We start from the raw sequence: 26870 nt of genomic DNA on the forward strand, positions 1-26870 counted from the left end.
CACAGAAACTCTTGTCTAGCGACTTACATCCCTTTGCTTATACCCCGGTAGGCCCTTCGCACTGTTAAATTCTGGGTCACCGTCTCGTTTGGCTGTCGTTTTCTTTTATTCTTAAACGGGCCCTACCCATCCTCTTTCACTCACTGCGAATTCGGAAGCTCTTTACTCGGTGCGGTACCTGTATCGCTTCCCGGCCATCGAGTATGGGCGATAACATGTCCGAAGCGGATAAGGTTTGTTTGAACCTGCATAAACATTCCCTGTTTGTCGGGGCCCGCCGATAATAACACAGCTGCCCATAGATCCGCATGAAGCGCCTAGCAAAGCTTGCGAACTCGAATCCACCACCGTCCGCGGAAACGAACAGTGAGCAGTCATCATCAGCCTCTACCCCTCAAACGCAAACGCCAGAAGCGTCGCGACCACAGTCCAGCAAGAACAGCGCGCCATCAACATCACAAACAGAACAAGAAGGATCAGAAGGGAAACGAATCAAGATCACCCCGACATCCTCAGCGCCCGCCCAGCAGCAACCGCAATCCGGCACTGTGACGCCCGTCTCAAACACCCCGCCCCCGCCCAAGCAAGAAGATACACTTGAAGCATTTGAGGACCGGACACTATGCGCAGTCTTTAAGCTGACGCTAGACGAAAACCGCCAGAAGGATATCCACGGCCAGAGATTGACGTATCTTCCCGGCGTGCGGAGTGAACTGCAGGACCAGAATCTTAGCTTGCGCATCAGTATCTCTGTCTTAGACCAGGCTCTGTTGGAAGCGGCGTCGAGTCAGCCCAATGGCAAACCATTGGATTATCTACTGCCTTGCTGGAAGCGGGTGACGAGGCTGCATAAGGGCTTCCGAAAAGCTCGCGATGACGACCCTAAGTTTGAGGTGATTTGTGAGGCGCGCCGGCTGTGCATGAGCTATGCTGTGTTTGCTCTTACCATGCCGGAGATGTTTGGGTGGGTTTCATTCTTTATTGTGGAATAGGGACGGTTGCTGACTATCCTGTATAGACTCGAACCTACCGGGCGGTCGACTCTCAAGCCGCATCTCCTCATAGACCCGGAAGATGAAAAGGGCGTGGACCTAGAGTTCTTAAGCGAGGCTGTCAAGCGGTTTGGGGAGGACGAATCCGTCAAGCCTGCCTTTATCGCAGCTGTTGAGGAACTGAGTCGGGAGCTCTCCTCGATGGGCATCAACGACGATTACAAGCCATATGTGACTGTATGTTCATCCATCTTCTACCCTCAATTTTTCTCATCTCTAGTAGGCCTTGCGAAATCTCGTCCGTCATTCCGCCATAGCGTCTGCTATCACAGAGTCAACCTTTTTCAACCAGTCGCGGGATCCTGCTACATTCGAAAAGGACACTCTGCTCGGACCGTGGTTCCGCCTATCGCCTTTGCAAGGTGACGCTACGATGTCTTTCTTTTCTGCTCCTAAGACGCGTGACCAGGGTTACATCTTGAATGCCCAGCGGTCAATCCGGATGGTGCAGGAGTTGCTTAGCTCCGATATTCTTGATATTATCAACCATATGGTTAGAGCTTCGGCAGAGGCGCGAAACAGGATCTTGGACTGGTTTGCTGCGGCTTTGAACATCAACCACAAGAGACGGGCAATGCAGGTCGACCCGGCTACTGTTTCTTCTGATGGGTTCATGTTCAATCTTACCACCTGTTTGGATCATCTCTGTCAGCCTTTTATGGATGCGAACTTCACTAAGGTAAGTTTATTCCGTGGAAACATAGACTCCAGGCTAACGACTTTTTAAGATCGATAGAATTGATATCCAATATTTACATCGAAACCCTCGCGTTGACTTGCGCCACGAGACCAAAATCAATGCTGACCAGCACGCTTCGGAGGCTTTCTATGCCAAGAAGGCTGAAGGCACGAACAACTTCATCACTGAAATCTTCTTTTTGACAGTAGCTGCCCATCATTACGGAAGTGAATCGCTGACTTCAAAACTGGACACTCTTGAAAGAGACCTGAAACATATGGAAAGTACTCTGGTCAAACTGGAGGGTGAGAGGCATAAACTGTCGAGCAACCCGATCCAACTGAGACTGTTCGAGGCGCAGTTGAAGAAGTATAAGGATAGACTGGACAAGGGCCTCGCATTGAAGTATAGTCTCCAAGGCGTTTTATTCGACGACCAGTGGCAGTTCCGGTCTATGACATTCATGCGTTATGTTGTTGTTTGGCTGCTCAGGGTGGCCTCTGGCAAGAACTTCCCCAAAGAGCAGCTTGTTTTGCCTCTGTCAGAACAGCCGTCTGAAGCCTTCAAGTGCCTTCCTGAATACTTTGTTGATGACATTGTCAGCAACTTCAAGTTCATTATGTGGTGTATGCCGCAAATTATTACGGCGACGCAAGGTGATGAGCTGGTTATGATGTGCATTACCTTTTTGGAGTGCTCAGAGTACATCAAGAATCCTTATCTCAAAGCAGGTCTCGTTTCTATCCTGTTTCGAGGGACATGGCCCCGCCCTGGTGGCGGCACGGGTGTCCTGGTTGACCTGCTCAACTCCATGCCCTTTGCTAATGAATACTTGCTGCACGCTTGCATGAACTTTTACATTCAAGCCGAACACACGGGTGCTCATACCCAGTTTTATGATAAATTCAACATTCGGTACGAGATCTTCCAGATCATCAAGTGCGTCTGGCCCAATACACTCTACCGAGCGAAGCTTCTCAACCAGGCCAAGCACCACCTGGATTTCTTCGTTCAGTTTGTCAACCTACTTCTCAACGACGTCACATATGTGCTTGACGAGTCATTTGGAAGTTTCAAAACCATCTACAACACTCAGTTGGAGCTGCGCACTGAAGGGGCCAGCATGGACCCCACAATCCGCCAGGAGAAGGAAGAACGTCTTGCACAGGCCCAACGCAGCGCCAAGTCGTACATGCAGTTGACCAACGAGACCGTCGCCATGCTCAAGCTCTTCACAGAAGCCCTGGCCGAATCATTCACAATGCCCGAAATTGTTCAAAGATTGGCGGATATGCTTGACTACAACCTGGATGCCATGGTTGGCCCCAAGAGCTCTAACCTGCGAGTCGAGAATTTGCACGAGTACGGGTTCAGACCGCGAGCATTGCTGAGTGAGATCGTGGATGTATATCTGAACTTAATGAGCAAGCAGAATTTCATTGTCGCCGTTGCTCGTGATGGACGCTCCTACAAGCCCGCAAACTTTGAGAAGGCTGCCGAGATTCTGCATAAATGGAACCTCAAATCTCCAGAGGAACTCAAGCGCTGGGATCAGCTTCAATCGAAAGTCAAGGAAGCCAAGGAAGCGGATGAGCAAGAAGAAGAAGATCTTGGAGAGGTTCCAGATGAGTTCTTGGATCCTCTTATGTACACTCTGATGCAGGATCCGGTTCTTCTTCCTGCGTCGAAGATCTCTATTGATCGGTCCACGCTCCGTGCTCATTTGCTAAGCGATCCTCATGATCCCTTCAACCGAGTCCCACTGAAAATGGAGGACGTTACACCTGGTATGAACCCTTTTCTCTTATCTTTTAGGGTTTACGGTTCGGCTAACCTAGTTTCCAGACACCGAGCTTAAGACGAAGATAGAGGAATGGAAGCGGCAAAAGATTGCGGAGCGGCGACAGGGGCAGCAGGCGCAGGCTGATCAGATGGATACGTCCACAGACTGAAGGACTACTAAATAGCATTCTGCGGTCCACGGCGGTATATGACACAATACGATACTGATGCATCATGATGTCTTTGTTTTATTTTCTTTTTGTAGACCAGTCACGTGCAGCACTGACATCACGGATCTCATAAGCTTTCGATCCGATCGATCTCGAACTACATCACCTATCTATCTTACTACTACTCTTCGAATCAACTGTGTCTTCTACCCTGAGCTCTTGCTTTTGTCGTACTCTGCGAGCTAAGGTACTATTTTCTCATTTGACATAGGTGCTCGAGTACAGTCGAGTTTCTGGCATGAACCAAAACAAAACCCGAACAACCTTACTCCGAGCTCTATATTTGTCTACTTTATCTTAGATCGTGCCTTGAGCCAGTAGCTATCAAGTGCGGCTCTAGTACAAACCAAAATAATGGGGTCATTCCTCTCCTCAACGCTCAATGCACTCCCTCCCTTACGAAACTTCATCCTCCCAACTCCAGAGGCCTACGTAACTCTCCTGAGCATTTGGCAATATTTTCCCCTTGTACCACACCCCTAACTTAGCCACTTGGAACATTCTACTACTAAATACTAACAGACATCCAGGTCACAATAGCCCAATGGCTCACATCATGGCACCCGGCGGGCAAAACCTCCTCCAAAGATTCGATCTTCAATATCCCGGGCCGCATCGCCTGGTGCGCCATGGAAATCGTCGGCCCAATTAACCTCATCTATATCCTCACAACGCTCCCCACCAAAGTATCAAATCTCAATATTCAAACTCTCCCACTCCCAAACAAACTCATTGCTTCGCTGTATGTTATTCATTACGTGAACCGGGCAATCATATCCCCATTTTTTGCGGCGCCGAGCATGTCGCCTATCCATGTTTTTATTGCGGCGTCAGCTGCGCTCTTCAACTGGATGAACTCCACTTGCCTTGCCTGTTGGCTTGTTGGATATAATGTTACCACTATACCAGGATACTATCCTTCCTCGGGGTCAAGCTTGGGGCAGGCTTCCATGATGACGCCGGAGAAGGTCCTGGAGGAAAGTCTTGAGAGCACAGCAGGAACATCACTGATGATCCCCGCCGTTGGACTCGCTCTTTTCTTCGTCGGAATGGCGGGCAACATCTACGCCGAGCGTACGCTGTTCGCGCTCCGTCGAGAAGCAGCAGACAAACAAGCGCAGCAGACCTCCACCGACGACGCAAAGGACGCACCAAAGGAAAAGCAGTCGAACAAATACCACAAGGTCTACACTATCCCCCCGAAATCCGGCCTCTTCGCCTCAATCCTCTACCCGCACTACGTCTTCGAGTGGCTCGAATGGACGGGCTTCGCTCTCGTCGGCACAACCGTCTTCCCTGCTCTCTCGCCGCCGTCCTTAATCCCCGATGTCCTTAGTACGGCCTTCACAAGCACGACTGGTGGTATGCCGGGGATGGGCATGGGCGGTGCGTCGTCCGGCGCTGGACTCGGATTTAGGCCAACGCTGCATCTTGCGCCGTGGCTTCTCCCTGCGGTTTGGGCGGCTGGAAAGTTGAGGGTTCCTGTGTTGCCGTTGCCGGCGATGGTGTTTGTCGTTAATGCGGTGACTAATATGCTGCCGCATGCGCGGTGGGGGAGGAAGTGGTATGTTGAGAAGTTTGGGGAGGGGGAGGAAGGTGTTGGCGGGAGGGGAGCGGTTGTGCCGTTTGTTTCTTGGTTGTAGGGTGGCATTCTCTTGGGCTCCTTTTACTTTTGTATGTTTATCAGAATGGGAAATTGTATAATATTTGACATGGATGATGGATGGTTATCTTATGTAAAGTTGTGCAGAACTACATTGCAGATATCGAAGAAGCAATGTATTCTAGTTTATCGACGTAGTCAAAACAGTTGGCAAGGACCACCAATCTTATGAGTTACGATGAACATCCTACGAGTCGGCTTACAATGAAAGAAGGAAAGAAAGTATGAAGTGACAGAGGTAATGTATTGAACCTCTAGTGTGATATACACATTGTTGAAATATATGGACATCGGCCCAACCGACCATCGCTCATGCTCCTGTAATCCCAAAGATGATTAGAAATGAACCCATGCCAGGGGAATCATGTCGATGCTTGGCCAACGCCGATGTTGAATGTCGTAAAATGTTGAACTCCGTTACCCCCAGGATATCTCTAATATAACCCGAACCCATATGTTGAACTTTTGGTATCATCATCATAACTCATTAAAGGAAAGAAAATTTTTTCATCCTTCTCAGGACGGCATGGTTGACAATGCCGCCCTCACCACAAATTATTAGGTAGTTGTAATTATTTGGCGTACTTCTCACGGAAGTACTTAGCCGCCTGGACCAAGTTGGAGAGAGCAGCCTTGGTCTCGGGCCACTGACGGGTCTTCAGACCGCAGTCAGGGTTGATCCAGAGCTGCTCAGGGCGCAGGAACGCGAGCATCTCCTCGACACGGTCCTTGATCTCCTGTTCGCTGGGAACACGGGGAGAGTGAATGTCATAAACACCAGGACCAATGTGACGGGGGTAGGCCTCATCGATGAAGACCTGGAGCAGCTTGGCGTCAGACTTGCTGTTCTCGATGGACAGAACATCAGCATCCAGCGCAGCAATGGCGTGGAAGAAGTCCTGGAACTCGGAGTAACAGAAGTGAGAGTGGATCTGAGTGCCATCAGTCACACCGCTGGTGGACAGACGGAAAGCGGCAACGGCCCACTGGAGGTAGTCCTCGCGCTCCTTGCCAGCACGGAGAGGAAGACCCTCACGGAGAGCGGGCTCGTCAACCTGAATGACCTTGACACCAGCCTCCTCGAGGTCAACAACCTCGTCGCGGAGAGCGAGAGCCAGCTGCTGAGCCTGCACAGACTGGTGGACATCGTCACGAGGGAAGGACCAGCGGAGACAGGTGATGGGTCCAGTAAGCATACCCTTCATGGGCTTGGACGAAATCGAAACGGCGTACTTGGACTCCTTGACGGTCATGGGAGCGGGACGGGAAATGTCACCGACAATGATGGGAGGACGCACGCAACGAGAACCGTAACTCTGAACCCAAGCGTGGGTGGTGAAGACGTAACCAGTGAGGCGCTCACCGAAGTACTGAACCATGTCGTTACGCTCGGGCTCACCGTGGACCAGAACGTCCAAGTCAAGCTCCTCCTGGATCTTAACAACATCGGCGATCTCCTTCTCAATGAACTTCTCATACTCCTCAGCAGTGATCTCTCCCTTGGTGAACTTGTTCCGTTGGATACGGATGTCCTTGGTCTGAGGGAAAGAACCGATAGTGGTGGTAGGGAAGAGAGGAAGCTTGATGGACTTCTCCTGCTCGGCAAGACGGACAGGGAAGGGAGACTTGCGGTTGTGTTGCTCAGGAGTGACGGCGGCCTGGCGCTCCTTGACCTTGGGGTCATTGGTACGCTTGGAAGAGGCACGAGCCTGAACAGACTTGGCGTTGGCCTCAAGCTGTTCACGGACAGCAGCAGGGCCGTCAGTAACAGCCTTGGCAATTACGACGACTTCGCTGGTCTTCTCAACAGCAAAGCTAAACCAATCCTGGACCTCAGGGTCGAGGTTCTTCTCGCTGGCGAGAGTGTGGGGGACGTGAAGAAGAGAGCTGGAGGTGGAGACAATGACACGCTCCTTGCCGAGCTTCTGGATAGCAAGCTCAACCTTCTCAATGGCTGTCTTGAAGTTGGTCTTCCAGATGTTACGGCCGTCAACAACACCAGCAGAAAGGACCTGCTTGGGACCAAGAGCACCGACAACAGATTCAAGCTGCTCAGGGTTGCGAACAAGATCGATGTGAATACCGTGGAGGCTCTGGAGGGCAGGAAGGACGTCGATGTTGTGGACGATGTCACCGAAGTAGGTGGCAAGGACAAGGCGGGGAGCCTGGGCACCAAGGGAGCCGAGCTTCTCGTAAGCAGGCTTGAAAGCGTTCTTGGAAGCGAGGGGAAGGTCAAAGACGAGGACAGGCTCGTCAATCTGGACATCCTCAACGCCAGCCTCCTTGAGCTTGGCAAGGAGCTCGACGTAGAGGGGAAGGAGCTCGTTAATCTTGGTGATGGGGTTCACCTTCTGACCACGGTCGGCCTTGGCGAGGGTCAGGAAAGAGACGGGACCGAGGATGACGGGACGGGTAATGACACCGGCCTCCTTAGCCTCGAGGTACTCGACAACGGGCTTGGGGTTGGCAGAAAGCTTGAAGGTCTGGTTGTCCTGGAGGGTAGGCTTGACGTAGTGGTAGTTGGAGTCAAACCACTTGACCATCTCCAAAGAAGGAACATCGATAGCAGCTTGGCCATCCTTAGCAGGCTTCTGAAGACCACGGCCCATGGCGAAGTATTCGTCCAGAGGGTGGAGGTTGTACTTGGTGTAACGCTCAGGGACAACGCCGAAGAGCTGGATGTGGTCAAGGACTTGGTCGTAGAAAGCAAAGTCGTTGCTGGGGATGATGTCGACACCAGCGTCCTTCTGAATCTTCCAGTGCTCAGCACGAAGCCTCTTTCCCTCGCTCAGGAGCTCATCACGAGAGATCTTGTCACCCCAGTAAGCTTCCGTGGCCTTCTTGAGGTCACGGAGCTTTCCCATACGCGGGAAACCGAGAACGGCGCTGTAAGAGAAGAGATATTAGCATTGACCGATAGTACGATGGAGAGATTCGAGGAGGACATACGATTGAACCATTCTGATAGTTGTATGCGTGCGGAGGACAGAGAAAAAGCGGTGGGGGCGGGGTCGTAAGGAGAAGAAAGAGAGAATGATTTGAAAAGGAACAAGAAATACAAGCAAAAAGAATTCAGATGAGAACAAGAGACAGTTCACAAGTCTCTTGCGGAAGAGAGGATGAAGAAGAAAAGGGGGATGAAGAAAGAAGAGAAAGAAGGGGGAGGACGACAGCTAATAAATACATGGATGGAGGGGAAAAAGTCGAGGTCCCTTCGGTGTGGAATTCGGCGAATCAGAAAGACCGGAGGCGGGGTACGCTATACGGGGTCGTACCGTAAGAATCCACGTACAATTACAGGTCCATTAGTGTCGGCTCTCGCCAGAGTTGCACCATATTGCCTGATTAGTTAAGGATTGGCTTATCTTAGGCTGCCCATATACTGCTATAGGATGTATTTCATGCAGTATCGCTGCATTGGTTTGTATAGCAATGGTTCATCATGGTTGCTGCTTCTTTCTAAGGCTGCCAGTAGTAGAAATGGCGTGATTGAAGGGAGCACTGACTTTGCGTATTTTTGGTTGGCTCATGGGTCAGTTCGTGTGTCAGAGAAAAAACACTCCGAATCTAGATTGCCTCCGAGGCCGAGACTGCTCCGGGATCGGCCCTATCTGCAAAAAACTAGTAATCTATAGTCTGGTAAAATACTAATAGCTGATGTGAGATTCATCTAAATAACCCTAGTAGTACAGTAGCCCGGCGTGAGGTTGGACATCCGTGTCCACTGCAACGATACTGTAGTACCTATAACGGAGTAAGCTGACCCGGAGTACGGACTCTACGGAGTACACACGCAGAGAGATGTGCCCTATCCTTGTAAGGAAAGATTAACCCGATACCTTACCCAGGTAGACTCCTGCAGATGCCGGCGGTTAGAAGCAGCCTTGCTACAAGAATGCTATGATCGCCGACATCCAATGATAACTTTATACTTAGAATTATATCACCAGGTTGAAGGTTTAACTAATTGGTTCATGGACGGTCCGCGCAGGCAAAGCGATGGCCGTGCCTTCCTTTTTCGGAACCATGGAGTGCAGCGAACGCTCCTTCCTCAAGCTGACGGAGATGGCCATGCTCTCACGCCTGACTACCAACAACCCGGAGATGGTTCAGCTATCTCTCTTGAATATGTCCGTTTCTTCGGCGCTGCGCCATCCGCACCTTTGTCAATGGTATGCGCTCTCCTAAGGGAGCAACCAGTGCTCGATGGGTTTCCTCTTCTGCCCGCGGCTTCGAAATTACCGGAAAGCCTCAGATTCGTCCGAGGCCGAGCAGTACCAGTTGGATCAGAGAGGCCGCTCCTCTCCCGTCAATGCATCCCACGACAGTGAACGAAACAGCCCGCTGATTGACCTAGCCATATCCCACCCAGCTGATCGGGACGAGCGTCGCCTAAGCACCTCGTCACGCATTTCGGGTAAGCTTCGCAGGCGGTTCTCTCGAGATGCTCAGCAGTTGCATAGACAGCCCAAGAAGTCAGATCGAGGGCCACTGATCCCATTCCTGCATTCGTCCAAGCACCTCGACGGCCCTGCGGCACAAGTTACATCTCATGAGTTAGGGGGCAGTCTGATGAGCGAGAGGGGGTACGATAGCGACGCGCAGTACATTGGAACGCCGGAGCATCAAGTCTATACTGCAGAACACCGCCCCAGTATTGGGATAGGCGTCTCTCCTCGTCGTCAATCTCTGCCTCTTCCTGAGCTAGATTTGGAACCGTCGCGAAAGCACACGTTTGGATTGACCGTGGATACCAAAGCAGTCATTTATGAACAGCCCGCACACCACGGGGAAAGCGGCGAAGCTCAGTTGCCCTGGCCCCCTCGAGACGACGAACATCGACCCCCACACGCTGTGCAGGAGTCTCCCTCGACTAGTTTCCGAAATGTGGAACTTGAGACTCCCTTTGGGGCTCTTCGCCATAAATCCTCTAGCCCTTGCTCCAGCGGGACCAGAGCATGGGCGCAAGAGCGACCATCGCCAATGCAAGCGCCAGCACCAGTAAGAGCCCAAGACACACACCACCATCATACGCCCCCAGCTCCAATACGGTCTCCGATGCCTAAAGAAAGTAGCCATGAGGAGAGTGCAAGTCAAGGTTCTGGCAGCAGGCACAGCACGGGAGCTATGGTTTACCCTACTCATGATTCCCAGCAGCCAGGCTATGCCACGTCTGCGGAGTCTGTATCCGGCTGTCCTCCGCAAATAGCTGTCAGGAAACGGCACCAGCGACCACAAAAAGCACTGATCACCAATGGCGACCAGTCCGTGCACCTAGGCGAAATGAACATCCACAGAATGCTCGCTTCGTCCGGATCCACTACTTACATACAAACCCAGGGCAATCCATTTGATGAAAATCGATCGACCAGCAATGCGGTACTGTGGAATCCCAACAAATATGGAACGCTTAACAGTCCGCCGATGCCCCCAATCTGGGACGTGGCAGAGGCAAAGCTCCCAGAACTGCCTGGCAGCATCCAAGATCCGTGTTCACCCTACTCTCCAAAGACTAGCATATCTTTCGCAGGTCTTGATCAAGACGAGTCATATATTCCCAGTTTTTCTCAGGTCTCATCCGGCAACCTACCGACAAGTAGGCCTTATTTGCCATCTGACTATGCAACTATTTCCGCTACCACTGCTGAAGAAGCCCACGCATTGAAAAGCAGATTCACCGAGCGATTCGGATCAGATCGATCGATTAGCCATGCTGGAATCGGTTCCCATGGGAGCGACAATAGCTCTTCTCGGAGAATAAGCATAGGGTGGATGTCCGAAGGTCGACGTATTGGATATGGATATACACTTGTGCCGCCAAAAAACTCAAGCGAACTGCCAGAGCAAATGCATTACGGGCGTGTAGGGCCTGAAGATTTCGGTGCAACCGGTAACCCTACTGATTCGCCAACGGGTAGCATCACGGAGAGCGCAGCAGAGCAGAGATCACAATTGGCAGCAGAGATAAATCAAGGCCCTCTGAAAGCAAATCGATCGAGCTTCGATATATCAGCTATCCTTCAAAGGCTAGGTTTCCCCCGCTGGGCTGGCTCAAACTCAACCCTAAAGCCGAGCAATAACAGTGATGCGGCAAGCTATGATTCCGGTGGCTCTTCTATGTTCGGGATCCTCACGAACAAGAGAAAAACCCACGCCGGACATAATCTTGAGGCAGAAAATTCTTGGGAATTTTGCTCCTGGGTTCGTCCAACGCAGGGTTCGGGTGGGCAGCAAGCACCTCACCAGGGGAGTGTCGGATCGTCCGAGCATGCAGAAACGCAGCTGATTGAAAAACTAGCGACGCTGCGCCGGAGAGGCGGTGCTTGGACGGCGAAGCGCAAGGTTTCAGAGCTCGCCCGTCACCTTGAGAAACGAGCAGACCGCGCCGTAGCGAACATTGCTGCATCGGACCGATTTCCCGTCGCGCAACGGACTGCAACACGAGTGCTCAGATTGAGGGCTCCTACTAGCAAAGAGGGGCCGCGTGAGATGCACATTCACGACCCCGCATACTCGAGATACCAACTAGACGGTCATCATAACTTCCAGAGTCCTCAGGCAAAGTCTTTAGTCCTGAAGAGCACAGGAAGTTCGAGGGATTGGGACAGTTTGTATGAAGAGTGTCTGGAAGAGTGCTCGATCCCTGAATAATTGATTCTTTGAGAAGAGAAAAGAAAGGCAATGGCAGCCGCTTAGATTAGTTTTTCGAAGTAGGGGACGAAGCACACGTCCATGTATGATTAGCTTAATGTGTGCAAAAAAATCAAGTGCCAAAAGTATTGATAGCGAATAGGACCCAGAGAATTAAATTGAGATAATCGTACATTGGTATATTAAGGAGTTCGTGAGGGGTATAAAGACAAGACGCAAATCATTTCCTCTGCCGCTTGGAGCTCTTGTCGCTGCCATTGCTGAGCACGCTGGCAGAACGCTTACGCGAGACGCCCTCCTGTTCTTTTATAGCAGGTCCACCACTAACAGGGTTATTCGCAGTAGACGAGGCATCCGGACTCGCTTGTCCTTCGCTTGCATTGACAGGCTGTCCACTCTGCGGAGCACCGCCTGCGGCACCAGACACAGACGCAGGCGGAACAGGAGCATCTTCATCGCGCTGCTCCGACTTGACCTCAGGCTTATCCTTCTCCCTCAACTCCTTTGCCTTCCGTTCTCGCTCCTCCTTCGCCGCTTCCAATACCCGGATCTCGCTCTCCACCTTCTCAGCGACCTTGCGCGCGTCCAGGAGGAGGTTGACAGAGTGAATTAGCTTCTCAAAGTTCTTGACTACTCGTTCTGTTGGCATGACCAAGCGAAGCGGCACTTCCAACTCAGCGAGCGCGGCACCAAGTTTCTGTGTCTGGACGTGGGACTTTGCCTGCGTGAGTTTTTGAACGCGGTCAGAGCGGAATTGCACCCCTGGTGCGAGGCGGTCGTGGTGTTGCACGCCGTAGCGGGCTTCCTCTGCCGGTGTGAGGGTACGGATTGCTTGCTGTGCTGCTTCCTTGTTGGCGGCGGCGGCGGCCTTTTTGGTTGTTGTGGGTTGTGTGGTGCTGCCATTGGGAGTGTCTGCTCTGCTGCTGTCGCGGGCGCTGCCGGGGGCGTTGGGGATGGTGGGGGTTTGGCCGCCTGGAGTGGGAACGATGCCGTCGGGTCCGAGGATAGAGCGGCGCTTTTTGCTCTTGTCTGCTTGTAGGAGGGTTTGGAGGAGGTGAGAGAGGCCTTGGCTGTTGTGGTAGTTTGTGGCGTTGCTGACGCTGACGGGGACGTCAAGGCGGGAGTAAAGCTCTCTACGTTCCGTAACAAACTCCTGCTCGTTGGCTGTGATGCGCTTAAGTTCTTCGAGGAGGACTGTTTCCTCGCGAACTTCGTCCGCCGTGCGGTTCAGTTGGAGGGCGGCGAGTTCTTTGCGGTGGCGCTCGCGCTCGGCGTCGAATTTCATCATCATTTCATGTAGCTCAAACTCTGACGGCGACATGGTGGACGGTGGAGTTTCGAGGGCGAGCACCGAGGCGGCGATGAAGTAGTAGCGGGCTTTCATCTGCTCCATGGATCTGAATTGTTTGCTGGGTACCAGTGCGGTCGACGTATCTGTATTATCGTCTGCATTGTTGACGGACTGCGGTTGAAAATCGTATCGATCGGCAATAACCATCCAGCGAAGATGATACTCCTCTACCAAGTCCATCAGATAATCCGTCTCTTCTCGCGACCAGTCATCGCTCCTCAAATGGCGGTTGTATTCGTCTGTAGTATATCGTCTGGGAACGTTTGTTTTGATATTGTACTTCGCAAACGGATATTCTGGTTCATCGCGTTTCTCTTTCACTTGCGGCTCTGTCGTTTCTCCTTCCGTTTTCGTACCCTCGATCGCCGGCGTCTGCGTTGACTCGGGTTCTCTCTGCCAGTGTCGTAGGATGAGGTCATCCGATCGCGCTTCGTTCGAGAAGGGGGCCATCCGCCTAATGAAGATTAACATTCCGAGCTATTATAATTCTGTGGAGGGGATTGTGTACCAAGGGCGCACGCGAGCTTTGGTTTGCCATTTCGGCCGTCCCTTGTATCTGTTCTCGTTGATCGCGATCGGGGGTGCTCGTTCTCCTAAAAGCGCGAAGAGCTCACGGGTAATACCCTCTGTAGAAATATTAGAGTTGCTCGGTTTGCGATTGTTCAAAACGCACCTGGCCTCTTCTCCACAACTTTATGTTTCTTGTGAGGTCGCGTTTGGCCCTCCGCGGGCAAGTTGAGCATGTCGCGAACATCGGCGGCAGCCATGGTCGTCTAGCACACCCTTGAGGCGATCCAACGGTTACCAAGCCAGATTATCAGTTTCAGCTAACGACTGGATAGATCACGATGGACTGGACGGAGGTAGCGTCGACGGAGAGATGGAGGAGTGATTGATTGAAGCCGCAAAAGCCGACGGAGGAATGAGAATTCGCGCCAAGCCCACTCCCGCCCGTGGCCTGGATCTGGACAGCATAACATTAACATTCACATCTTCATCCAGTCCAGTCCGCTACCTCACATTGAATAACTCCTCCTAATTGCCATTATGGCTCCTTCAAATTCATCCTCCTGGCTCTCCTCTACTCTCGCCGTTTATGCAATCCTTTGCCTCTCCATTCCAGCAAACGCCCTCTACTTCTACGTGGACGGCCGCCAAACAAGATGCTTCTATGAGGAGCTTCCAAAGGATACCCTTGTCGTTGGTGAGTGCTACATATGACCCGCACTAGGAGATGTGCTCTAACCACGCTTTTCCCGGCGAACAGGAACCTACTCTAGCGAGGTCCTCGATCAAACCGCCGGCACGGGCACATATGCCGTCGACCCATCGCTGAAGATGCTCATCACCGTCGACGAGGTCTTTGACAACGACCACCGCGTCGTCAACAAGCGTGACTCGCACTCGGGCCGGTTTACCTTCTCCGCTGCCGACCCCGGAAACCACAAGATTTGCATCACCCCCGAGACAAACGCCGCTACGGGCGGGTGGCTGTCTGGTGCTCCCGCCGGTGCGGTTAGGGTGACATTGGATATGGCAATCGGCGAGACGAGCAAGATCGAGAGCGAGGACAAGGGAAAGATGACCGATTTGGTGCAGCGAGTGAAGGACCTGAATAGCCGGTTGCAGGACATCAGGCGAGAGCAGGTGTTTCAGAGAGTATGTGGTCCTTTTCATACGCCTTCTTTCTTCGGAGGCTACGCTTTCTCTTGCTCTGGGAAAGTGCTAATTATTTTACCCTACTCAGGAACGCGAAGCCGAATTCCGTGATCAATCCGAGGCGACTAACTCGCGTGTTGTCCGCTGGACTCTGATGCAGCTCGCCGTGCTGTCAGTCGCATGCGCCTGGCAATTATCTCATCTCCGTTCATTCTTCATCAAGCAGAAGTTGACCTAGAAGGTACAAGAACGTGATTGTTGGAAGCGAAAAGGGGCCTGCTATATGGTTGGTTCGGGTACAGGGTGTGGTGTGTATGGTTATCCATGACGAATTCTGACTTTGCGAAGTCAATGATATGTTCCTACTACATAGCGTTCTCTTGATGATATGAGGGCAATCGAATTTCCTTGACTCGAGTATGCTCTAAACTTACATATACCACATGCACGTGACATTCATATCTGAATGATAGGGTAGCTTCCCTTTTGTCCTCCTCCATCACTGTCACTCAATAGTATGTCTTTTCCGTTCCTGGATCCAACCTATCCTGGCTATTGAGAGTTATGGATGACCCCGATAATGAGTCCCGCTAGAATTCAGCCAGATCTGACTTCCACCTGCAGAAATTAGCAGAACACTATGACATTCCAGATCACTGCAATCACGACGCAAGCAGCTGTGGTAGCCTGCCGAATTCCAACCTTAAAACATTCCTTTGCCCTTATCTCTGTATACGGTCATCATCTTTCAATTGCTTCTGGCCGCTTTTTTGAGATGGGGATAACGGAGTATCTATGTCAAGTTGTGGCCGGCTGAAGATGCAATGGCAACACTATCATGACTTGGGACTCATGCATCTCGTGACGATCATCTTATTCGGCCAATTCATCAGCCAAACTACAGGTGACTCACTCGCCGACGGAATCGCAGATGACCTGCCTGGCCTGGTTAAGCTAGCTGAACAGCCAGAACACATTGGCCTAAAGCATTGAGGTACTATATCACCGATTACATGGACACGCTGCTGCGGCTGCCCGACAGGGTTCTGCCTACCTCACTACATCTCGCTGGTTCGTGAAAATCTTTACCATGGCCCATCTATTACCCAAAATTGCTTCATGTCAGGATATACATCGTTCACAGTTTCGTTACGCTAAAACAAAAGCCAGCCAACTCCGTACAAAAGCACTCTCAATCCCAAATCCAGTCATCATCGGACGATGTCCCTACATCTTCTGCGTGTGACAACTGGGCCAATATAAACTGTGATGTCTGAACAAATGATACGCGCGAACGGGGAACATAATGAGAGCCCCAGAAGGAATGCACCACCGTGTTGGCGCAGCGCTTTGCGACCGCTAATGTCAGCGAATTGGGAATTATTGGATCCACCTCGCCTATGAAATGCGCAATCGGGGTGCGGATCTTGGGACTGTAAATGTCTCGGTAGGCGGGATGCCCGAGCATGAAGCCAGAGTACGCCACCACAAAGCGGAGTGGGGGATGGGAAACCTGTCGGGCATTCATCCATCTTTAGCAACTCATGCTTCACATTTATACCACACCTCGCTGCGGTTGGAATGAGGAATGGATGAGTCTTACTTACAGGCAACTTGAGTACTTCCGGGCAACGTCTGCTATCTTCCAACAACGATGCCATAATGACCGACAGACTGGCGCCGGTGGAAAAGCCGATGATTCCCTCGAATGGCCCTTTCTCTTCTAGGATATCTATCACGTATCGGACAGTCCCCTCAAGGTGACTGAGCCGATCTTTTTGATAGTCACCAAGGGACCATGCCCTGGAATCAGCACTGCAACGGCCGCTTGAAATTGGAGCATCAGCGAAGACGAATATCACATCACGCTGCAGCTGCTCAAGTATTGAAGTCCGAATGTGCTGACATAGGGCCTTGGTCTTGTAGAGAAACTTCTGCCCTGATTCGCCATGCCCTAGACAGGTGAGAGCTTCAGTACCGCCACTGACAAAATGAGCATGATGCGAGGCGCTCAGAGGGCCTATGTTGGAGAAGGAGGTCACCATACCATGAAACATAAGTATCCGAACAGGGTCAGTACGTATGCCAGCTGGTTCCGCTGAGTCGGAGAAGGATGATGATTCAGTGTCTGAAAGGTACAACATGGTGAACAAATACCTGTAAGTGCATGAGGCAATGGAAATCTCATCCCCTTCAAAGCAGGAAGGACTGCTTTATACCACGGATCCGACGCCTTCAGGCTGGGATCCGATCTGCAAACGCCATCGGGCATGGGACCCGTGAATCGTGGTAGATCGCCCTATCGCTTACATCGGGCTGGCCAAGCTCTGCGATCTATTGACATTCGCATACATGGTCTACCGGACTAAGCCGACTATGATGAAGGCATTTTGGAGTCAATACCGCTCGAAATCAAAAGCAATTCCTAGGCAAGCTTTTGCGGTGTCACCCCCGGAGTATTTTGCTATTCCGTAGATACTCCATACTTCAGCTATTACCATGACGCCACTGCTGATCTTTACTTACATCTTATCATATTACTGCGCAGACATAATACCTATAGGTGCCGCAGTCCGGATAGGTGGTCGGTCGAATTTGATTCCGCAGATCAAGACAGAGGAGATAACTCGATCCTCAATGCCATGGCAGCAAGTCAACAGTCAGGCTGTGTAATGGCTTTCGATTAGGGCTCAGAACATCCAGTATCTACTCGAGCTCAAGAGTATCTGACTTAGGAAATGATGACAGATGCGGCTACTTGATTACCGGCAGTGTCGAAGTAGTCCCTGCCCAGTAACAATGCCAACAGTCAAATAAGCATCACAATGCCCTTGTTTCCGGTTGCTGACGGAGAAAACGGAGAGATCTACGCTCAATCCTACTCACGTTATCGATCTGGAATAGACTGCCATTGCCATAAGACATTACACTTTTTACTCCGGATGACGTGGAAGCACAACTGCAAGACAATGTCAGCGGGCCTGGCTAATGGGAAACGTCATTCATCTACTAGAATTAAGATAGCTACTCCATAAACGCCCAGTAAAACTGAAAGATAGCTCAAGGCCCGTCCAAGGAATGGCTGACTTCCAGTTACAGGACATGGAAGAGGTAGAGGGTGCCGTGCTGAGGAACGACTCTTGCAAGAGCACTGGAAACCCTGGTAGGAATGACTGACTCGGATCCCTGCTAGTGTTGGACGTCTGGATATGAGCGCAATTTTCACATTTTCTGTTTCGCGGCATAGCCCAGCTGTCTGTCTGTCTGTCGCTGGGATCGAGAACTCGATAGAGCCGCAATCCAGAAACCAGAAAGATGTCTTATGCTCTGCATCGCCAACCATAGTAGGTATGGCTACATCATGGATCTTTCTTTAAGTCTCACGTCAGTCGCTCCGTTGCTTTTGGCAGGCAGGTATCACTCTCACTATGATCATCACCTGCACTATGATCAAGGTTCCGGATACGGTCAGCAGTCATTACTGTTCCTGGTAACGTATCTGCTATGGCTTCGTCAGGGCAAATCTCTTAATGATGCTGGTTATAGGCCACGGCCGTAGGTGGCAATCTGCAGATTTCGATCGCAACTGGGATGACACCATATCCTAGACAGACTGGCAGATGGCGCCTTCAGGTACGCAACAGACCTAGAGCAGATCTAAACATTGCCAGGTTTGTTCTACGCTCCGTACTCGGGTTGACGCATGAAATCGCCGAAGGAGAGTGCAATGCGCGTTGCCGGTGAGGATGAGGATGAGGACTGCAAAGCGTTGTCATGTCCTGAGGGTTTCCGGCGGGGAGATTTCGGACACCCCAATTCCATCGAATCGAGGTCTTGAGACTCCACTGCTTGCTATTCTACTTGACAGTTTCATTTCAAATCGTCAGTGTGTGAAATGGATTCTGCAGTCAGAAGCGCCGACAGGGACAGGGGAATGCTGCGAGTTCCCCGCATCTCGACGTCTTTCTTTACTTGTGCCTCTCTCCATCCACGGGTCTCTCTTAACCGCAACCACAACTAAAGTCTCCTCGAAATGCCCCTGAAAGTCGTTATCGTTGGTGCAGGGATCGCGGGTCTAGCTGCTGCCATTGCTCTTCACAAATCCGGCCATGACGTTCTGGTACGGCTCCCCTTCCTAATTCGAGCCCATGCCTTCTGCTTACTCTACACTTCGCTCTCGCTTTTCCAAGTTCTCGAGCAATCCCGGTTTCATAATGAGGTCGGAGCGGCAATAAGCCTAGCCCCGAATGCGACCCGGGTTTTGGGAAGTCTGGGCTTGGATCTGGAAGGCCTGCAGGCTGTGCACTGTGATGGTGCATGGGTGTGGAATGCGATGGGTGAACGCCTTTTGAGAACTGCCGTTAGTCCTTCTATTCCATTTCCTGGCCTGGCTTCTGCTTACGAAGAATGACAGATTAGAATGGTGGGATTTATAGTTGACTAAGGACGTCCAAGCAGCATTGCAGATGTCTGACAGCTGGTTGCTCACCCACCGAGTCGATCTACACGATGCCCTCCGTGCCGAGGCGACGAAGGACGTTGATGGCAAGCGAATCGGTATCATACTGGCGTCTCGAGTTGCATCGGTGGTAAGTTGGCTATAACCTACAGATACTTTGTTGAGTGGGGGATCTCAGACCTCCGATTTATAGGATAGTGAGTTAGGGCTCGTCAGGCTGGAAGACGGAACCTCTACACGGGTGATTGGATTATCGGCGCCGATGGGGCTCACTAACTTTACACATTATATCCTCATCTCGACATCTTCTAGCCAACTACATGTTTCATAGTCGAGATCAGTCAGCGCCGTCACCGGCGAGGAACCGACGAAAGAAAGCACGGGGCAAAACTGCTTCCGATATCTCATACCTATTTCGAACCTGCGCGCAAACCCTTGACGTCTGCGTTTTTAGACAAGATAGGGCTGGATGGTGTCAAAGCATTCCTTGCGCCAGACTGTCGCCTGGTTATGTACCCATGCCGGCAAGGGCATCTGCTTAACTGCGCAGCGATCCACCCTGCAGACTCCGAGACAACGGCAAAGTACTCTTTCTGGCTAGATTCTGGGAGCGTTGATGACCTCGTCAGCACGTTCCAGGATTTCTCCCCAGAAATCCAGCAGCCATGTCGCCTCGCGGAAGATCTCAAGCTTTGGAGTCTGGTGTGTCGGCGCCCTCCACGGACATTCGTCAAGGGAAAACTCGCACTAATCGGAGACGCTGCACATCCGATCCTCCCCCGTGTGTCACTACACTCCCCCTCTCACCTATGACTGAAAAGACCTAGCAGAGCTAATCCTCTATCTAGATCAAGGCCAAGGCGGTGCGCAGGCCTTTGAGGACGTTGCAGCTCTCTCAACACTCCTTCCATCCGCCGCAATCCCAGAGCAAATCAGCGAGCGACTCTCCTTGTACAACGAAACCCGCTATGCCCATGCAGTGACCGTGATGTTTTGACGTCCCAGGTTCCCAATGAGCGTTGGGGAGAAATCTTAGAGACTCTACGGACCTATGTCCCTGACGCTGAAGTGCCGGAGGATATGAGAGCTTACACTTGGAGCTCGTATCCTGCTCGAAAGGCAGAGAAATTGTTGGCCGCTCTTTGAGGCGGACGGGAATACTTCTTTAGACCGCGGGAGCTCCGCGACTACACCCTTTTAGATGGTTTCATGCACGCAAACAGCAATTTCCATACGATGCTGGTGGAAGAGATGTAGCATATAGGAACGGGGAAGGAACGGAAGGGGTGCGGCAAGCGCTCTGGCTGGAGGAATGAAGCTCTCTTGACCCTACTCGTGAAGATCCCAGTCGAACTATCGCAACAGCACGTTTTATGATAGAATAAAATGATGGTGGTAATGTCGATTGTATTGTGTTCATATCATGACATAGAACTCTATCAGAGCACTCTTATGGTAGCGACAGACCCATGTGCAGAGCAGGGTATTCCAGCAGCGGAATTTCGCTATCCAGCAGGATTGAGCGGGCTCTAGACGACGTAACACGTACCTAGGTACCTGTGTTTCGGAGGATGTTCCCAATTGAATGAGCCCTGGCTAAACCGTGAGAAGTCGACCTAGGAATCGTGTACGTAGGAAGCGAATATAAACCAAAGTCATGAGATGTATGCAAAGGCAACCAGTTATTCATGTATAAATGGTAAGCCATGTAGATATTGCGTGTATATTTATTATTTATTAAGGGGGAAAAAAAACAAAGTGATATCATGCGTTCGTTGAATCATTGACCGGCGGCTGGGGCGCAGCATCGCTGCAACAGAAGCCCGCAATCAGGCGTTCCAGGTCTATCAGTCTATAGGGTTTCGTCATGTAGCCCTTCATGCCGACTTTGGTGGCGCGGTTGAGAGCCTCGTCTGTGACGTCTGCGCTGACGGCAAGGACGGTGGGTGGTTGTGATTGGGGTAGGCCGAGAGGGGTTGGCTGTGATTTCGAGGGGTAATGAGGATGTTGATGGTGGTGCTCGTTGACCATTTGAAAAATCTTTGATGTGGCTTCGTATCCGTCCATTTCGGGCATCCAAAGATCCATCAGGATGACATCCACTGGCTTCTTCTGGCGGAGCGGTGGCCCGGGCACGAGGAAGTCACTTGCGGTCGTCTGGCGGTCCGAAGGCTTCTGTGCATGAGATGCGGAATTCTCAGTGTTTTGCGAGTCGAGGATATTCTGCATTGTGCGCACGGCCTCTTTGCCGTTTCCGGCTTCATATATCTCTTGGTAGCCGAGTCGCTTCAACATGTGAACCAGAACCCGCCGGTTGATCTTGTTGTCTTCGGCTACTAAGAAGGTAAGTGGGTGCTTTTCCCCAAACTTGGCGTCTGAGGGCTGCCCCCTAGCGGGGCTCGGACTGGGTACTGAACGGGCGGGAGTCGGTGTACGTGACTCATCTGTAGGAGCGGGAGTGGGCTCCTGGGTAGGCGTTGGTGCAGGTGGTAGTAAGGGTATGAGTGGTGAGAGTACAGAAGAGTCTGGTGTCGAATAGCTAGCGCTGCTAAGCTTCGAGGGGTCGTGGGTGCTGGGGGGAGTTAACTGCACTGATGAAGCCAGTGGGCGAGCGGCTTCGGGTGCATTGACGGGTATCCTGATCTCGAATTCAGAACCGCGGTCTGGCCCAGAAGTCGACGATCGAACGCAGACTAGGTCACCGCCCATCTTCCTAGCTAAGCCCTTTGCCACCAACAGTCCCAGCCCTAACCCGTCCTTGCTTCGGGTGATTGATGCATCTTCCCGAGCGAAGGGTTTGAAAAGATTAGGCAGGAATGCCATAGGGATACCAGGGCCGGTGTCGTGAACATTGATCAGTATCTCGTTAGTTTTGCGGCTAAGTGTGGCCTTGACCTTGATGAGGCCATTATTTGTAAACTTGACCGCGTTCAGAAAGACGCATGATATCAACTTGGCCAAGTCTCTGTCATCCGCGAAAAGCGCGTCGGGTACTGCGCCGTCCACAGACCAGTCTATTGCCTTAGAAAAGACTTCTCCATTTGATGACCGCGTCCGAACCTCAATCATCTCGCCGAACTCCGTCGCATTGCTGACCACAAAGTCGGGCCTGCCGCCGACATGAAGAGACTCATTAACCACCAAGCGAAGGAGATCGCGGAGCTTGGTAAAGCGAAGTGCCGGGCTCTGAAAATTGAGGTTGATACCTTCCAGCAAAAGATAAGGTGCGGATCTTCGGACAGCTAATGAGGGCCGAGGATTGACCATGCTAGCCATGACTGCCTCAATTTGATGAGCAGGAGTTGGAGTGTTGAAGATTTTATCCGTCTCGTGGACAGCATTCTTTACCTCCTCGGTACGCGGCGAAAGTTCTTTGGGTGATGTGACTCGGCGGACTTTCGGTTTTGGGGTAGGAGACTTCCCAAATTCCGGCGGGTTGCTCCTTCGTCGTTTGTAGGGATTGGCCGCTATATTGTTTCCTTCGATGAACACGTTCGGCCTGCTCTCGGAAGCAGAAATGGGAGAGTTGGCGAAGAGATTGTTGTCTCGTTCCACCTGAGGGGTCTCGGGGACCTCCATGTTGAGATAGTAGGCATGTACGACGTTATCGGCTGCTTCAACAGCCCGTCTTGCACTATCTACCCCATGCATTAGCATCAACACCAACAGTATACGGAGGACTGTACGAACCTTGAACCATCTCGATGCTCTCCTTGAGCGATTGGAAGACGTATGCAGTTTTCGGAGAAGGTTTACCAATAAGTGCATCACGCACAGTGGCGTGCATCACATCCAACATTCCAACGATTCCCTGCATTGGTGTTCGAAGCTCATGCGAGAGACTGCGCGCAAATGGTTTGAGATGCTGAGAAGAAAAGTGCGCGCCTTGCGAAGGCGGCACCGAGTCATCGAGCATATCCTCTCCGCCTGAGGCTGATTCCGAAACAGACCGCTGCTGTGCAGTCGTACCATTATCCTCCTGGATCCGCTGAACGACTAAATCCTCCAAAGAAAAGAGCACTGTTTCAATGAACGACCATGAAAGCTTCCGGTTTTGCAAACCCAAATCTGACCACATCAGCCCCAAATAGGCGAGACACTCGTCACCAGAAAATAGCGGAATAGCTAGGTAACCCTCCGCAGCAAAAGGTAGCTTGTCCCTGTCGGACGAAAAGTACGAGCTCAGGTTCTCAGGGATCAAGCACGGCTTATTGAAATCCATATGCGACAGGGGATTCCCGCCAGCGAAGTACTTATGCCGATGCATTCCGATAGTCTGAAATCCATCATTGTAATAGTAGGCCGTACCAAAGAGAGAGGGTTTGTGTCCAGCTATCTCTTTAGCTGTTTCGTCATCCCTAACCCTTCGGGCTACGAAGACATACTGGGCATTGCACAACGAAGAAGTGTGCTCCATAAGCTTGCTCCAGAAAGATTCGAGTTCCAGGACGCGTAGCTCTTTCTTGAATGCTGCTAATTCTTCGATTGCAGCATACTCAGGGCTTGCGGCGCACTGCCCAGGGTTTTCCATCTGCGAATCCTCGGTCCGAAAAGCGTTGATTGGCGCCTGCGGGAGGAATGAAAGGGTAGGCCCGGAGGCTGACCAGTTAGGCCAGTCCGAGTCCATGGGTTCGGGCATGGTGTATTGAAAGGTACGCGCGGAGTTGAGGACCGCAATGCGACGGATTTATGTAGGTATAGGAGGACGCCAAGAGACTGAAGGCGATGGATATGAAACCAACGAGTTGCGGGCTACGTCTTGGAAAAGGAAACAGCGCATGGCTTTCGGACTAGATTAGCTCTTGTAGTTAGTGAAGCGCTTGCCTTGGTTACAATCAGATACATACGTCAACGCCGTCGGCTTGGGAGACGAACCACGCTGGCCCGCGGCGAGGTGAGACGCTGCGTGAAGAGCAGGCGTCCCGTCAGGGAACCCCTCGGAAAATTTCTATAAAGATTGTCCAAGGATTGTAGAGTTTCTAAATTTGTTGACGATGGCAGGATAAAAGAGTCGCACGAGCGTCAATTTCCGACGTTGGCCGAGTCGGACGGAGCAAAGGCCGATCGATAATAGCAGCAGTTTCTCGTAGATGTTTATAGTGTGAACTTGGCTCGATGAAACTTGCGAAAGCTCACCAAGGCAATGAAGACAGGCAGAGCCCGAGAAAGAAGGTAAAGAGTCGACGAGACGAGGAGGGGAATCGCAGAGAATTAAGGTCGGTGGCTTGTCGACGATGGAGCCTGTCTTATTATTGGGGGCCGATCGGCCGGTCTAGACGCGGGGGTCACCTCAAGCGCTGTTGAAGTTGAACAGAGGTAACGCTGCAGTAGAACCTCCCTATCTACACTTTTTATTTAGAGATGGAGTATTTTGGCTGTTTATCTAGAGTAACACGATTGGGTTCCCAGGGTTCAGGTCAGCAGCAAACCACAGTCTTGACCGTAGCCCTGGTACCAGTGGGAATGGGCGCTGGGCACGTGAAACCAGCCATTATAAATAAACCTTATGGGGCCTGACGAGCACCCCGCAGGAAACCAACAACAATATTCTTTGATAGAGGTGACAGCCGTCTGAGGACTGATTGATCAAAAGTATATTTCCCTGACACATTTAATATAATCCATGTTTACTTTTTGGACCATCGCCCTAGGTCCTCAACAGCCTCACGAGTCACCAGCTCGCTAGCTCGAAGTACATAGAGACTGGAATTCTCCAAGCGAGTACGCCGACTAACGCCTCACTTCGAGCAGAGGAGCACTCGCTAAGCAGAGAACTCAAGTACCCCACTGGACCCTTCCGAGTTCAGGAGCTGAAAGTAGATGACGCAACTACAGCATGCTAGGCATTTCTCTACCGCTACCTCGCGGCAGTGCCGACAAGCCTATGAAGCGTCAGGAACAGCTGGCTTCTGATGGCAGAGTTATTGAACTCGATCGTTCAAAGGACGAAGTCGCCAAACACAAGGCGAAGCGATGAGGCCCTGGTGTTGTATCCGCTGTTTCGATCTCGGTTGCTGGATTCTCTTCTAAGGCTTACAGAGCCCAAATGCGGCCGGTAACTGTCTACTTGTGAGTCTCCGAGTTGTTTATGTAAAGATGTCCACGAGCTTTTGGGGAAAGTAAATGTCCTTGAGCGTATGCAAAGAATCAGGAATAAATTTTAATATAAACACGGTGCTCTTGACTACAGAAATTATCTTTACTTCTACGATGTGGTAAAAGCCTCCCCAAAAACTAGTAAGTCGATTCCGAGCACAGCTTTCAGATTTATCCAGCATTGCCTGTCCTTGTTATCTGGAGTGTACGGAAGATACAGCGCACTACTGTAGCAAGTGGAGACATTTGTGCTCTTCTCAGTCGTATATTTCAGAGGTTATGAGAATGGCATCAATAGAACAGTATACCCCAATAACTCCGACACGCACGTCTAGTCTTGTCGTCCCTTCAGTAGTCGCTGAGTTACCTTGTCCTTCTCTATGATAAACACCTGGGCACCCCAACCGGACAGAGCATCTCTGTCGACAGCACTGAGAAGCGCCTGGGAGATCGTTTCGAACAGGTCTTCCGGGGACTGCACAATCAAGTTAACCGGTCTGCCCTGGCTCGCTGATGAAATGTAGAATGCATACCATATCCGGTTCCCACAGGCCTTCACAAGTACCAAACAGCTGATCGCTCGCAGTTCCGCTCACAATGAAATCCTTGGCAAAATCGATACACCCGATACTGTCGAAGCCGCAGATAAAAGGCTTCCCCGTTGTGTTGTTGATCCCTGCAATGACAGGGCTGACAAAGTATGCTCCGAAACGCCTCTCGTACAGCGATGAGCTGACGAGGTTGGCGAGAGTCTGTGGTGCAATGTGTCGTTCCTCGCGGAGACGGTACATGTTCACTTTAAGGCGGAAGAGGTCTGAGACGGTAGATACGTCCGTAGCAAGACCGGTCAGGCCGAGATATGTTCCAGGGGCGTAGTTGAAGATCTTGGGGAAGTTGTTGGAGACGGTCAGGGCTTGCATTCCCAGTCGGAGATCGCAGGCGATTGCGACGCAGTCCTTGCCGACCATGGCGACGCATGCGCCACCATCTGTGAGCTTGAGTTAGTTTACTGTCGAGTGTGCGATATGACGGCCGGGGACGTAGGGGGAAGCGTACTGATATCGAAGGGGTTGCTCTGGATGAGTCGGTCAGCTAAGTGTTTGGTGAAGGGGAAGCAGGAAGTCCACGTACCATGGTGACGGCGAATTGAAAAACTAAAATAGAAGAAAGATCAAGATGCCCAAATAATGGGGAGTTAGAAGAGCGAGGGAGCAAGGGAGGTGGTGGGCGAGGATGGGGATGGAAGAG

At 51.5% G+C, this 26870-nt stretch overlaps 9 protein-coding genes across 9 annotated transcripts; 5 read left to right on the forward strand and 4 right to left on the reverse strand.

The window, feature by feature from the left end:
* The first annotated feature begins 10 nt into the window (after nucleotides 1–10).
* On the forward strand, nucleotides 11–3868 carry BDW74DRAFT_150541 (ubiquitin-ubiquitin ligase UFD2). Its single transcript, XM_073724025.1, has 6 exons — nucleotides 11–233; nucleotides 303–964; nucleotides 1019–1229; nucleotides 1276–1731; nucleotides 1781–3518; nucleotides 3577–3868. The coding sequence occupies exons 1-6, from the start codon at nucleotides 204–206 to the stop codon at nucleotides 3681–3683; spliced, it is 3204 nt and encodes a 1067-aa protein (XP_073585222.1). The 5' UTR covers nucleotides 11–203; the 3' UTR covers nucleotides 3684–3868.
* A 1-nt stretch (nucleotide 3869) lies between these two features.
* On the forward strand, nucleotides 3870–5391 carry BDW74DRAFT_150542 (3-oxo-5-alpha-steroid 4-dehydrogenase family protein). The gene is made up of 2 exons (XM_073724026.1): nucleotides 3870–4211; nucleotides 4274–5391. Exons 1-2 carry the CDS (start codon nucleotides 4098–4100, stop codon nucleotides 5384–5386), a joined length of 1227 nt encoding a protein of 408 aa, XP_073585223.1. The 5' UTR covers nucleotides 3870–4097; the 3' UTR covers nucleotides 5387–5391.
* Nucleotides 5392–5434: 43 nt separating this feature from the next.
* Nucleotides 5435–8570, reverse strand: BDW74DRAFT_150544 (5-methyltetrahydropteroyltriglutamate--homocysteine S-methyltransferase). Its single transcript, XM_073724027.1, has 2 exons — nucleotides 8356–8570; nucleotides 5435–8292 (listed from the first exon to the last, which is right to left on the reverse strand). The coding sequence occupies exons 1-2, from the start codon at nucleotides 8364–8366 to the stop codon at nucleotides 5979–5981; spliced, it is 2325 nt and encodes a 774-aa protein (XP_073585224.1). The 5' UTR covers nucleotides 8367–8570; the 3' UTR covers nucleotides 5435–5978.
* A 1042-nt stretch (nucleotides 8571–9612) lies between these two features.
* BDW74DRAFT_176820 (uncharacterized protein) lies at nucleotides 9613–12057 on the forward strand (the record flags this gene model as incomplete). The annotated part of the gene is made up of 1 exon (XM_073728738.1): nucleotides 9613–12057. One exon carries the CDS (start codon nucleotides 9613–9615, stop codon nucleotides 12055–12057), a length of 2445 nt encoding a protein of 814 aa, XP_073585225.1.
* Nucleotides 12058–12082: 25 nt separating this feature from the next.
* BDW74DRAFT_133628 (SWR1-complex protein 4) lies at nucleotides 12083–14280 on the reverse strand. The gene is made up of 3 exons (XM_073722343.1): nucleotides 14082–14280; nucleotides 13917–14034; nucleotides 12083–13862 (listed from the first exon to the last, which is right to left on the reverse strand). The coding sequence occupies exons 1-3, from the start codon at nucleotides 14173–14175 to the stop codon at nucleotides 12278–12280; spliced, it is 1797 nt and encodes a 598-aa protein (XP_073585226.1). The 5' UTR covers nucleotides 14176–14280; the 3' UTR covers nucleotides 12083–12277.
* A 129-nt stretch (nucleotides 14281–14409) lies between these two features.
* BDW74DRAFT_150550 (emp24/gp25L/p24 family protein) lies at nucleotides 14410–15751 on the forward strand. The gene is made up of 3 exons (XM_073724028.1): nucleotides 14410–14612; nucleotides 14676–15067; nucleotides 15156–15751. The coding sequence occupies exons 1-3, from the start codon at nucleotides 14456–14458 to the stop codon at nucleotides 15303–15305; spliced, it is 699 nt and encodes a 232-aa protein (XP_073585227.1). The 5' UTR covers nucleotides 14410–14455; the 3' UTR covers nucleotides 15306–15751.
* Nucleotides 15752–19100: 3349 nt separating this feature from the next.
* On the forward strand, nucleotides 19101–21118 carry BDW74DRAFT_190137 (uncharacterized protein; the record flags this gene model as incomplete). The annotated part of the gene is made up of 8 exons (XM_073732120.1): nucleotides 19101–19187; nucleotides 19266–19427; nucleotides 19504–19656; nucleotides 19720–19767; nucleotides 19858–19875; nucleotides 19986–20307; nucleotides 20375–20477; nucleotides 20507–21118. 8 exons carry the CDS (start codon nucleotides 19101–19103, stop codon nucleotides 20670–20672), a joined length of 1059 nt encoding a protein of 352 aa, XP_073585228.1. The 3' UTR covers nucleotides 20673–21118.
* A 172-nt stretch (nucleotides 21119–21290) lies between these two features.
* Nucleotides 21291–23943, reverse strand: BDW74DRAFT_167161 (uncharacterized protein; the record flags this gene model as incomplete). The annotated part of the gene is made up of 2 exons (XM_073726661.1): nucleotides 21291–23164; nucleotides 23217–23943. 2 exons carry the CDS (start codon nucleotides 23941–23943, stop codon nucleotides 21291–21293), a joined length of 2601 nt encoding a protein of 866 aa, XP_073585229.1.
* A 1811-nt stretch (nucleotides 23944–25754) lies between these two features.
* pup3 (proteasome core particle subunit beta 3) lies at nucleotides 25755–26868 on the reverse strand. The gene is made up of 4 exons (XM_073724029.1): nucleotides 26754–26868; nucleotides 26679–26697; nucleotides 26156–26610; nucleotides 25755–26097 (listed from the first exon to the last, which is right to left on the reverse strand). The coding sequence occupies exons 1-4, from the start codon at nucleotides 26754–26756 to the stop codon at nucleotides 25954–25956; spliced, it is 621 nt and encodes a 206-aa protein (XP_073585230.1). The 5' UTR covers nucleotides 26757–26868; the 3' UTR covers nucleotides 25755–25953.
* Between the last annotated feature and the right edge of the window lie 2 nt (nucleotides 26869–26870).

The sequence above is a fragment of the Aspergillus multicolor genome (assembly GCF_047715735.1).
Source record: "Aspergillus multicolor strain CBS 133.54 unplaced genomic scaffold BDW74scaffold_8, whole genome shotgun sequence".
Classification (NCBI taxonomy): domain Eukaryota; kingdom Fungi; phylum Ascomycota; class Eurotiomycetes; order Eurotiales; family Aspergillaceae; genus Aspergillus; species Aspergillus multicolor.

Excerpts from the sequence above, each read along its gene's own strand:
- BDW74DRAFT_150541 (XM_073724025.1), top strand. The coding sequence starts at position 204 with ATGGGCGATAACATGTCCGAAGCGGATAAG. Across the intron at positions 965-1,018 it reads ACCATGCCGGAGATGTTTGG|ACTCGAACCTACCGGGCGGT; the intron begins GTGGGTTTCATT and ends TATCCTGTATAG. Across the intron at positions 3,519-3,576 it reads AATGGAGGACGTTACACCTG|ACACCGAGCTTAAGACGAAG; the intron begins GTATGAACCCTT and ends CCTAGTTTCCAG.
- BDW74DRAFT_150542 (XM_073724026.1), top strand. The coding sequence starts at position 4,098 with ATGGGGTCATTCCTCTCCTCAACGCTCAATGCACTCCCTCCCTTACGA. Across the intron at positions 4,212-4,273 it reads TTTGGCAATATTTTCCCCTT|GTCACAATAGCCCAATGGCT; the intron begins GTACCACACCCC and ends ACAGACATCCAG.
- BDW74DRAFT_133628 (XM_073722343.1), bottom strand. The coding sequence starts at position 14,175 with ATGGCTGCCGCCGATGTTCGCGACATGCTCAACTTGCCCGCGGAGGGC. Across the intron at positions 14,035-14,081 it reads AGTTGTGGAGAAGAGGCCAG|AGGGTATTACCCGTGAGCTC; the intron begins GTGCGTTTTGAA and ends ATATTTCTACAG. Across the intron at positions 13,863-13,916 it reads AAAGCTCGCGTGCGCCCTTG|GCGGATGGCCCCCTTCTCGA; the intron begins GTACACAATCCC and ends AATCTTCATTAG.
- BDW74DRAFT_150550 (XM_073724028.1), top strand. The coding sequence starts at position 14,456 with ATGGCTCCTTCAAATTCATCCTCCTGGCTCTCCTCTACTCTCGCCGTT. Across the intron at positions 14,613-14,675 it reads AAAGGATACCCTTGTCGTTG|GAACCTACTCTAGCGAGGTC; the intron begins GTGAGTGCTACA and ends CCCGGCGAACAG. Across the intron at positions 15,068-15,155 it reads GAGAGCAGGTGTTTCAGAGA|GAACGCGAAGCCGAATTCCG; the intron begins GTATGTGGTCCT and ends TACCCTACTCAG.
- pup3 (XM_073724029.1), bottom strand. Across the intron at positions 26,098-26,155 it reads GCCTGTGGGAACCGGATATG|TCCCCGGAAGACCTGTTCGA; the intron begins GTATGCATTCTA and ends TTGATTGTGCAG.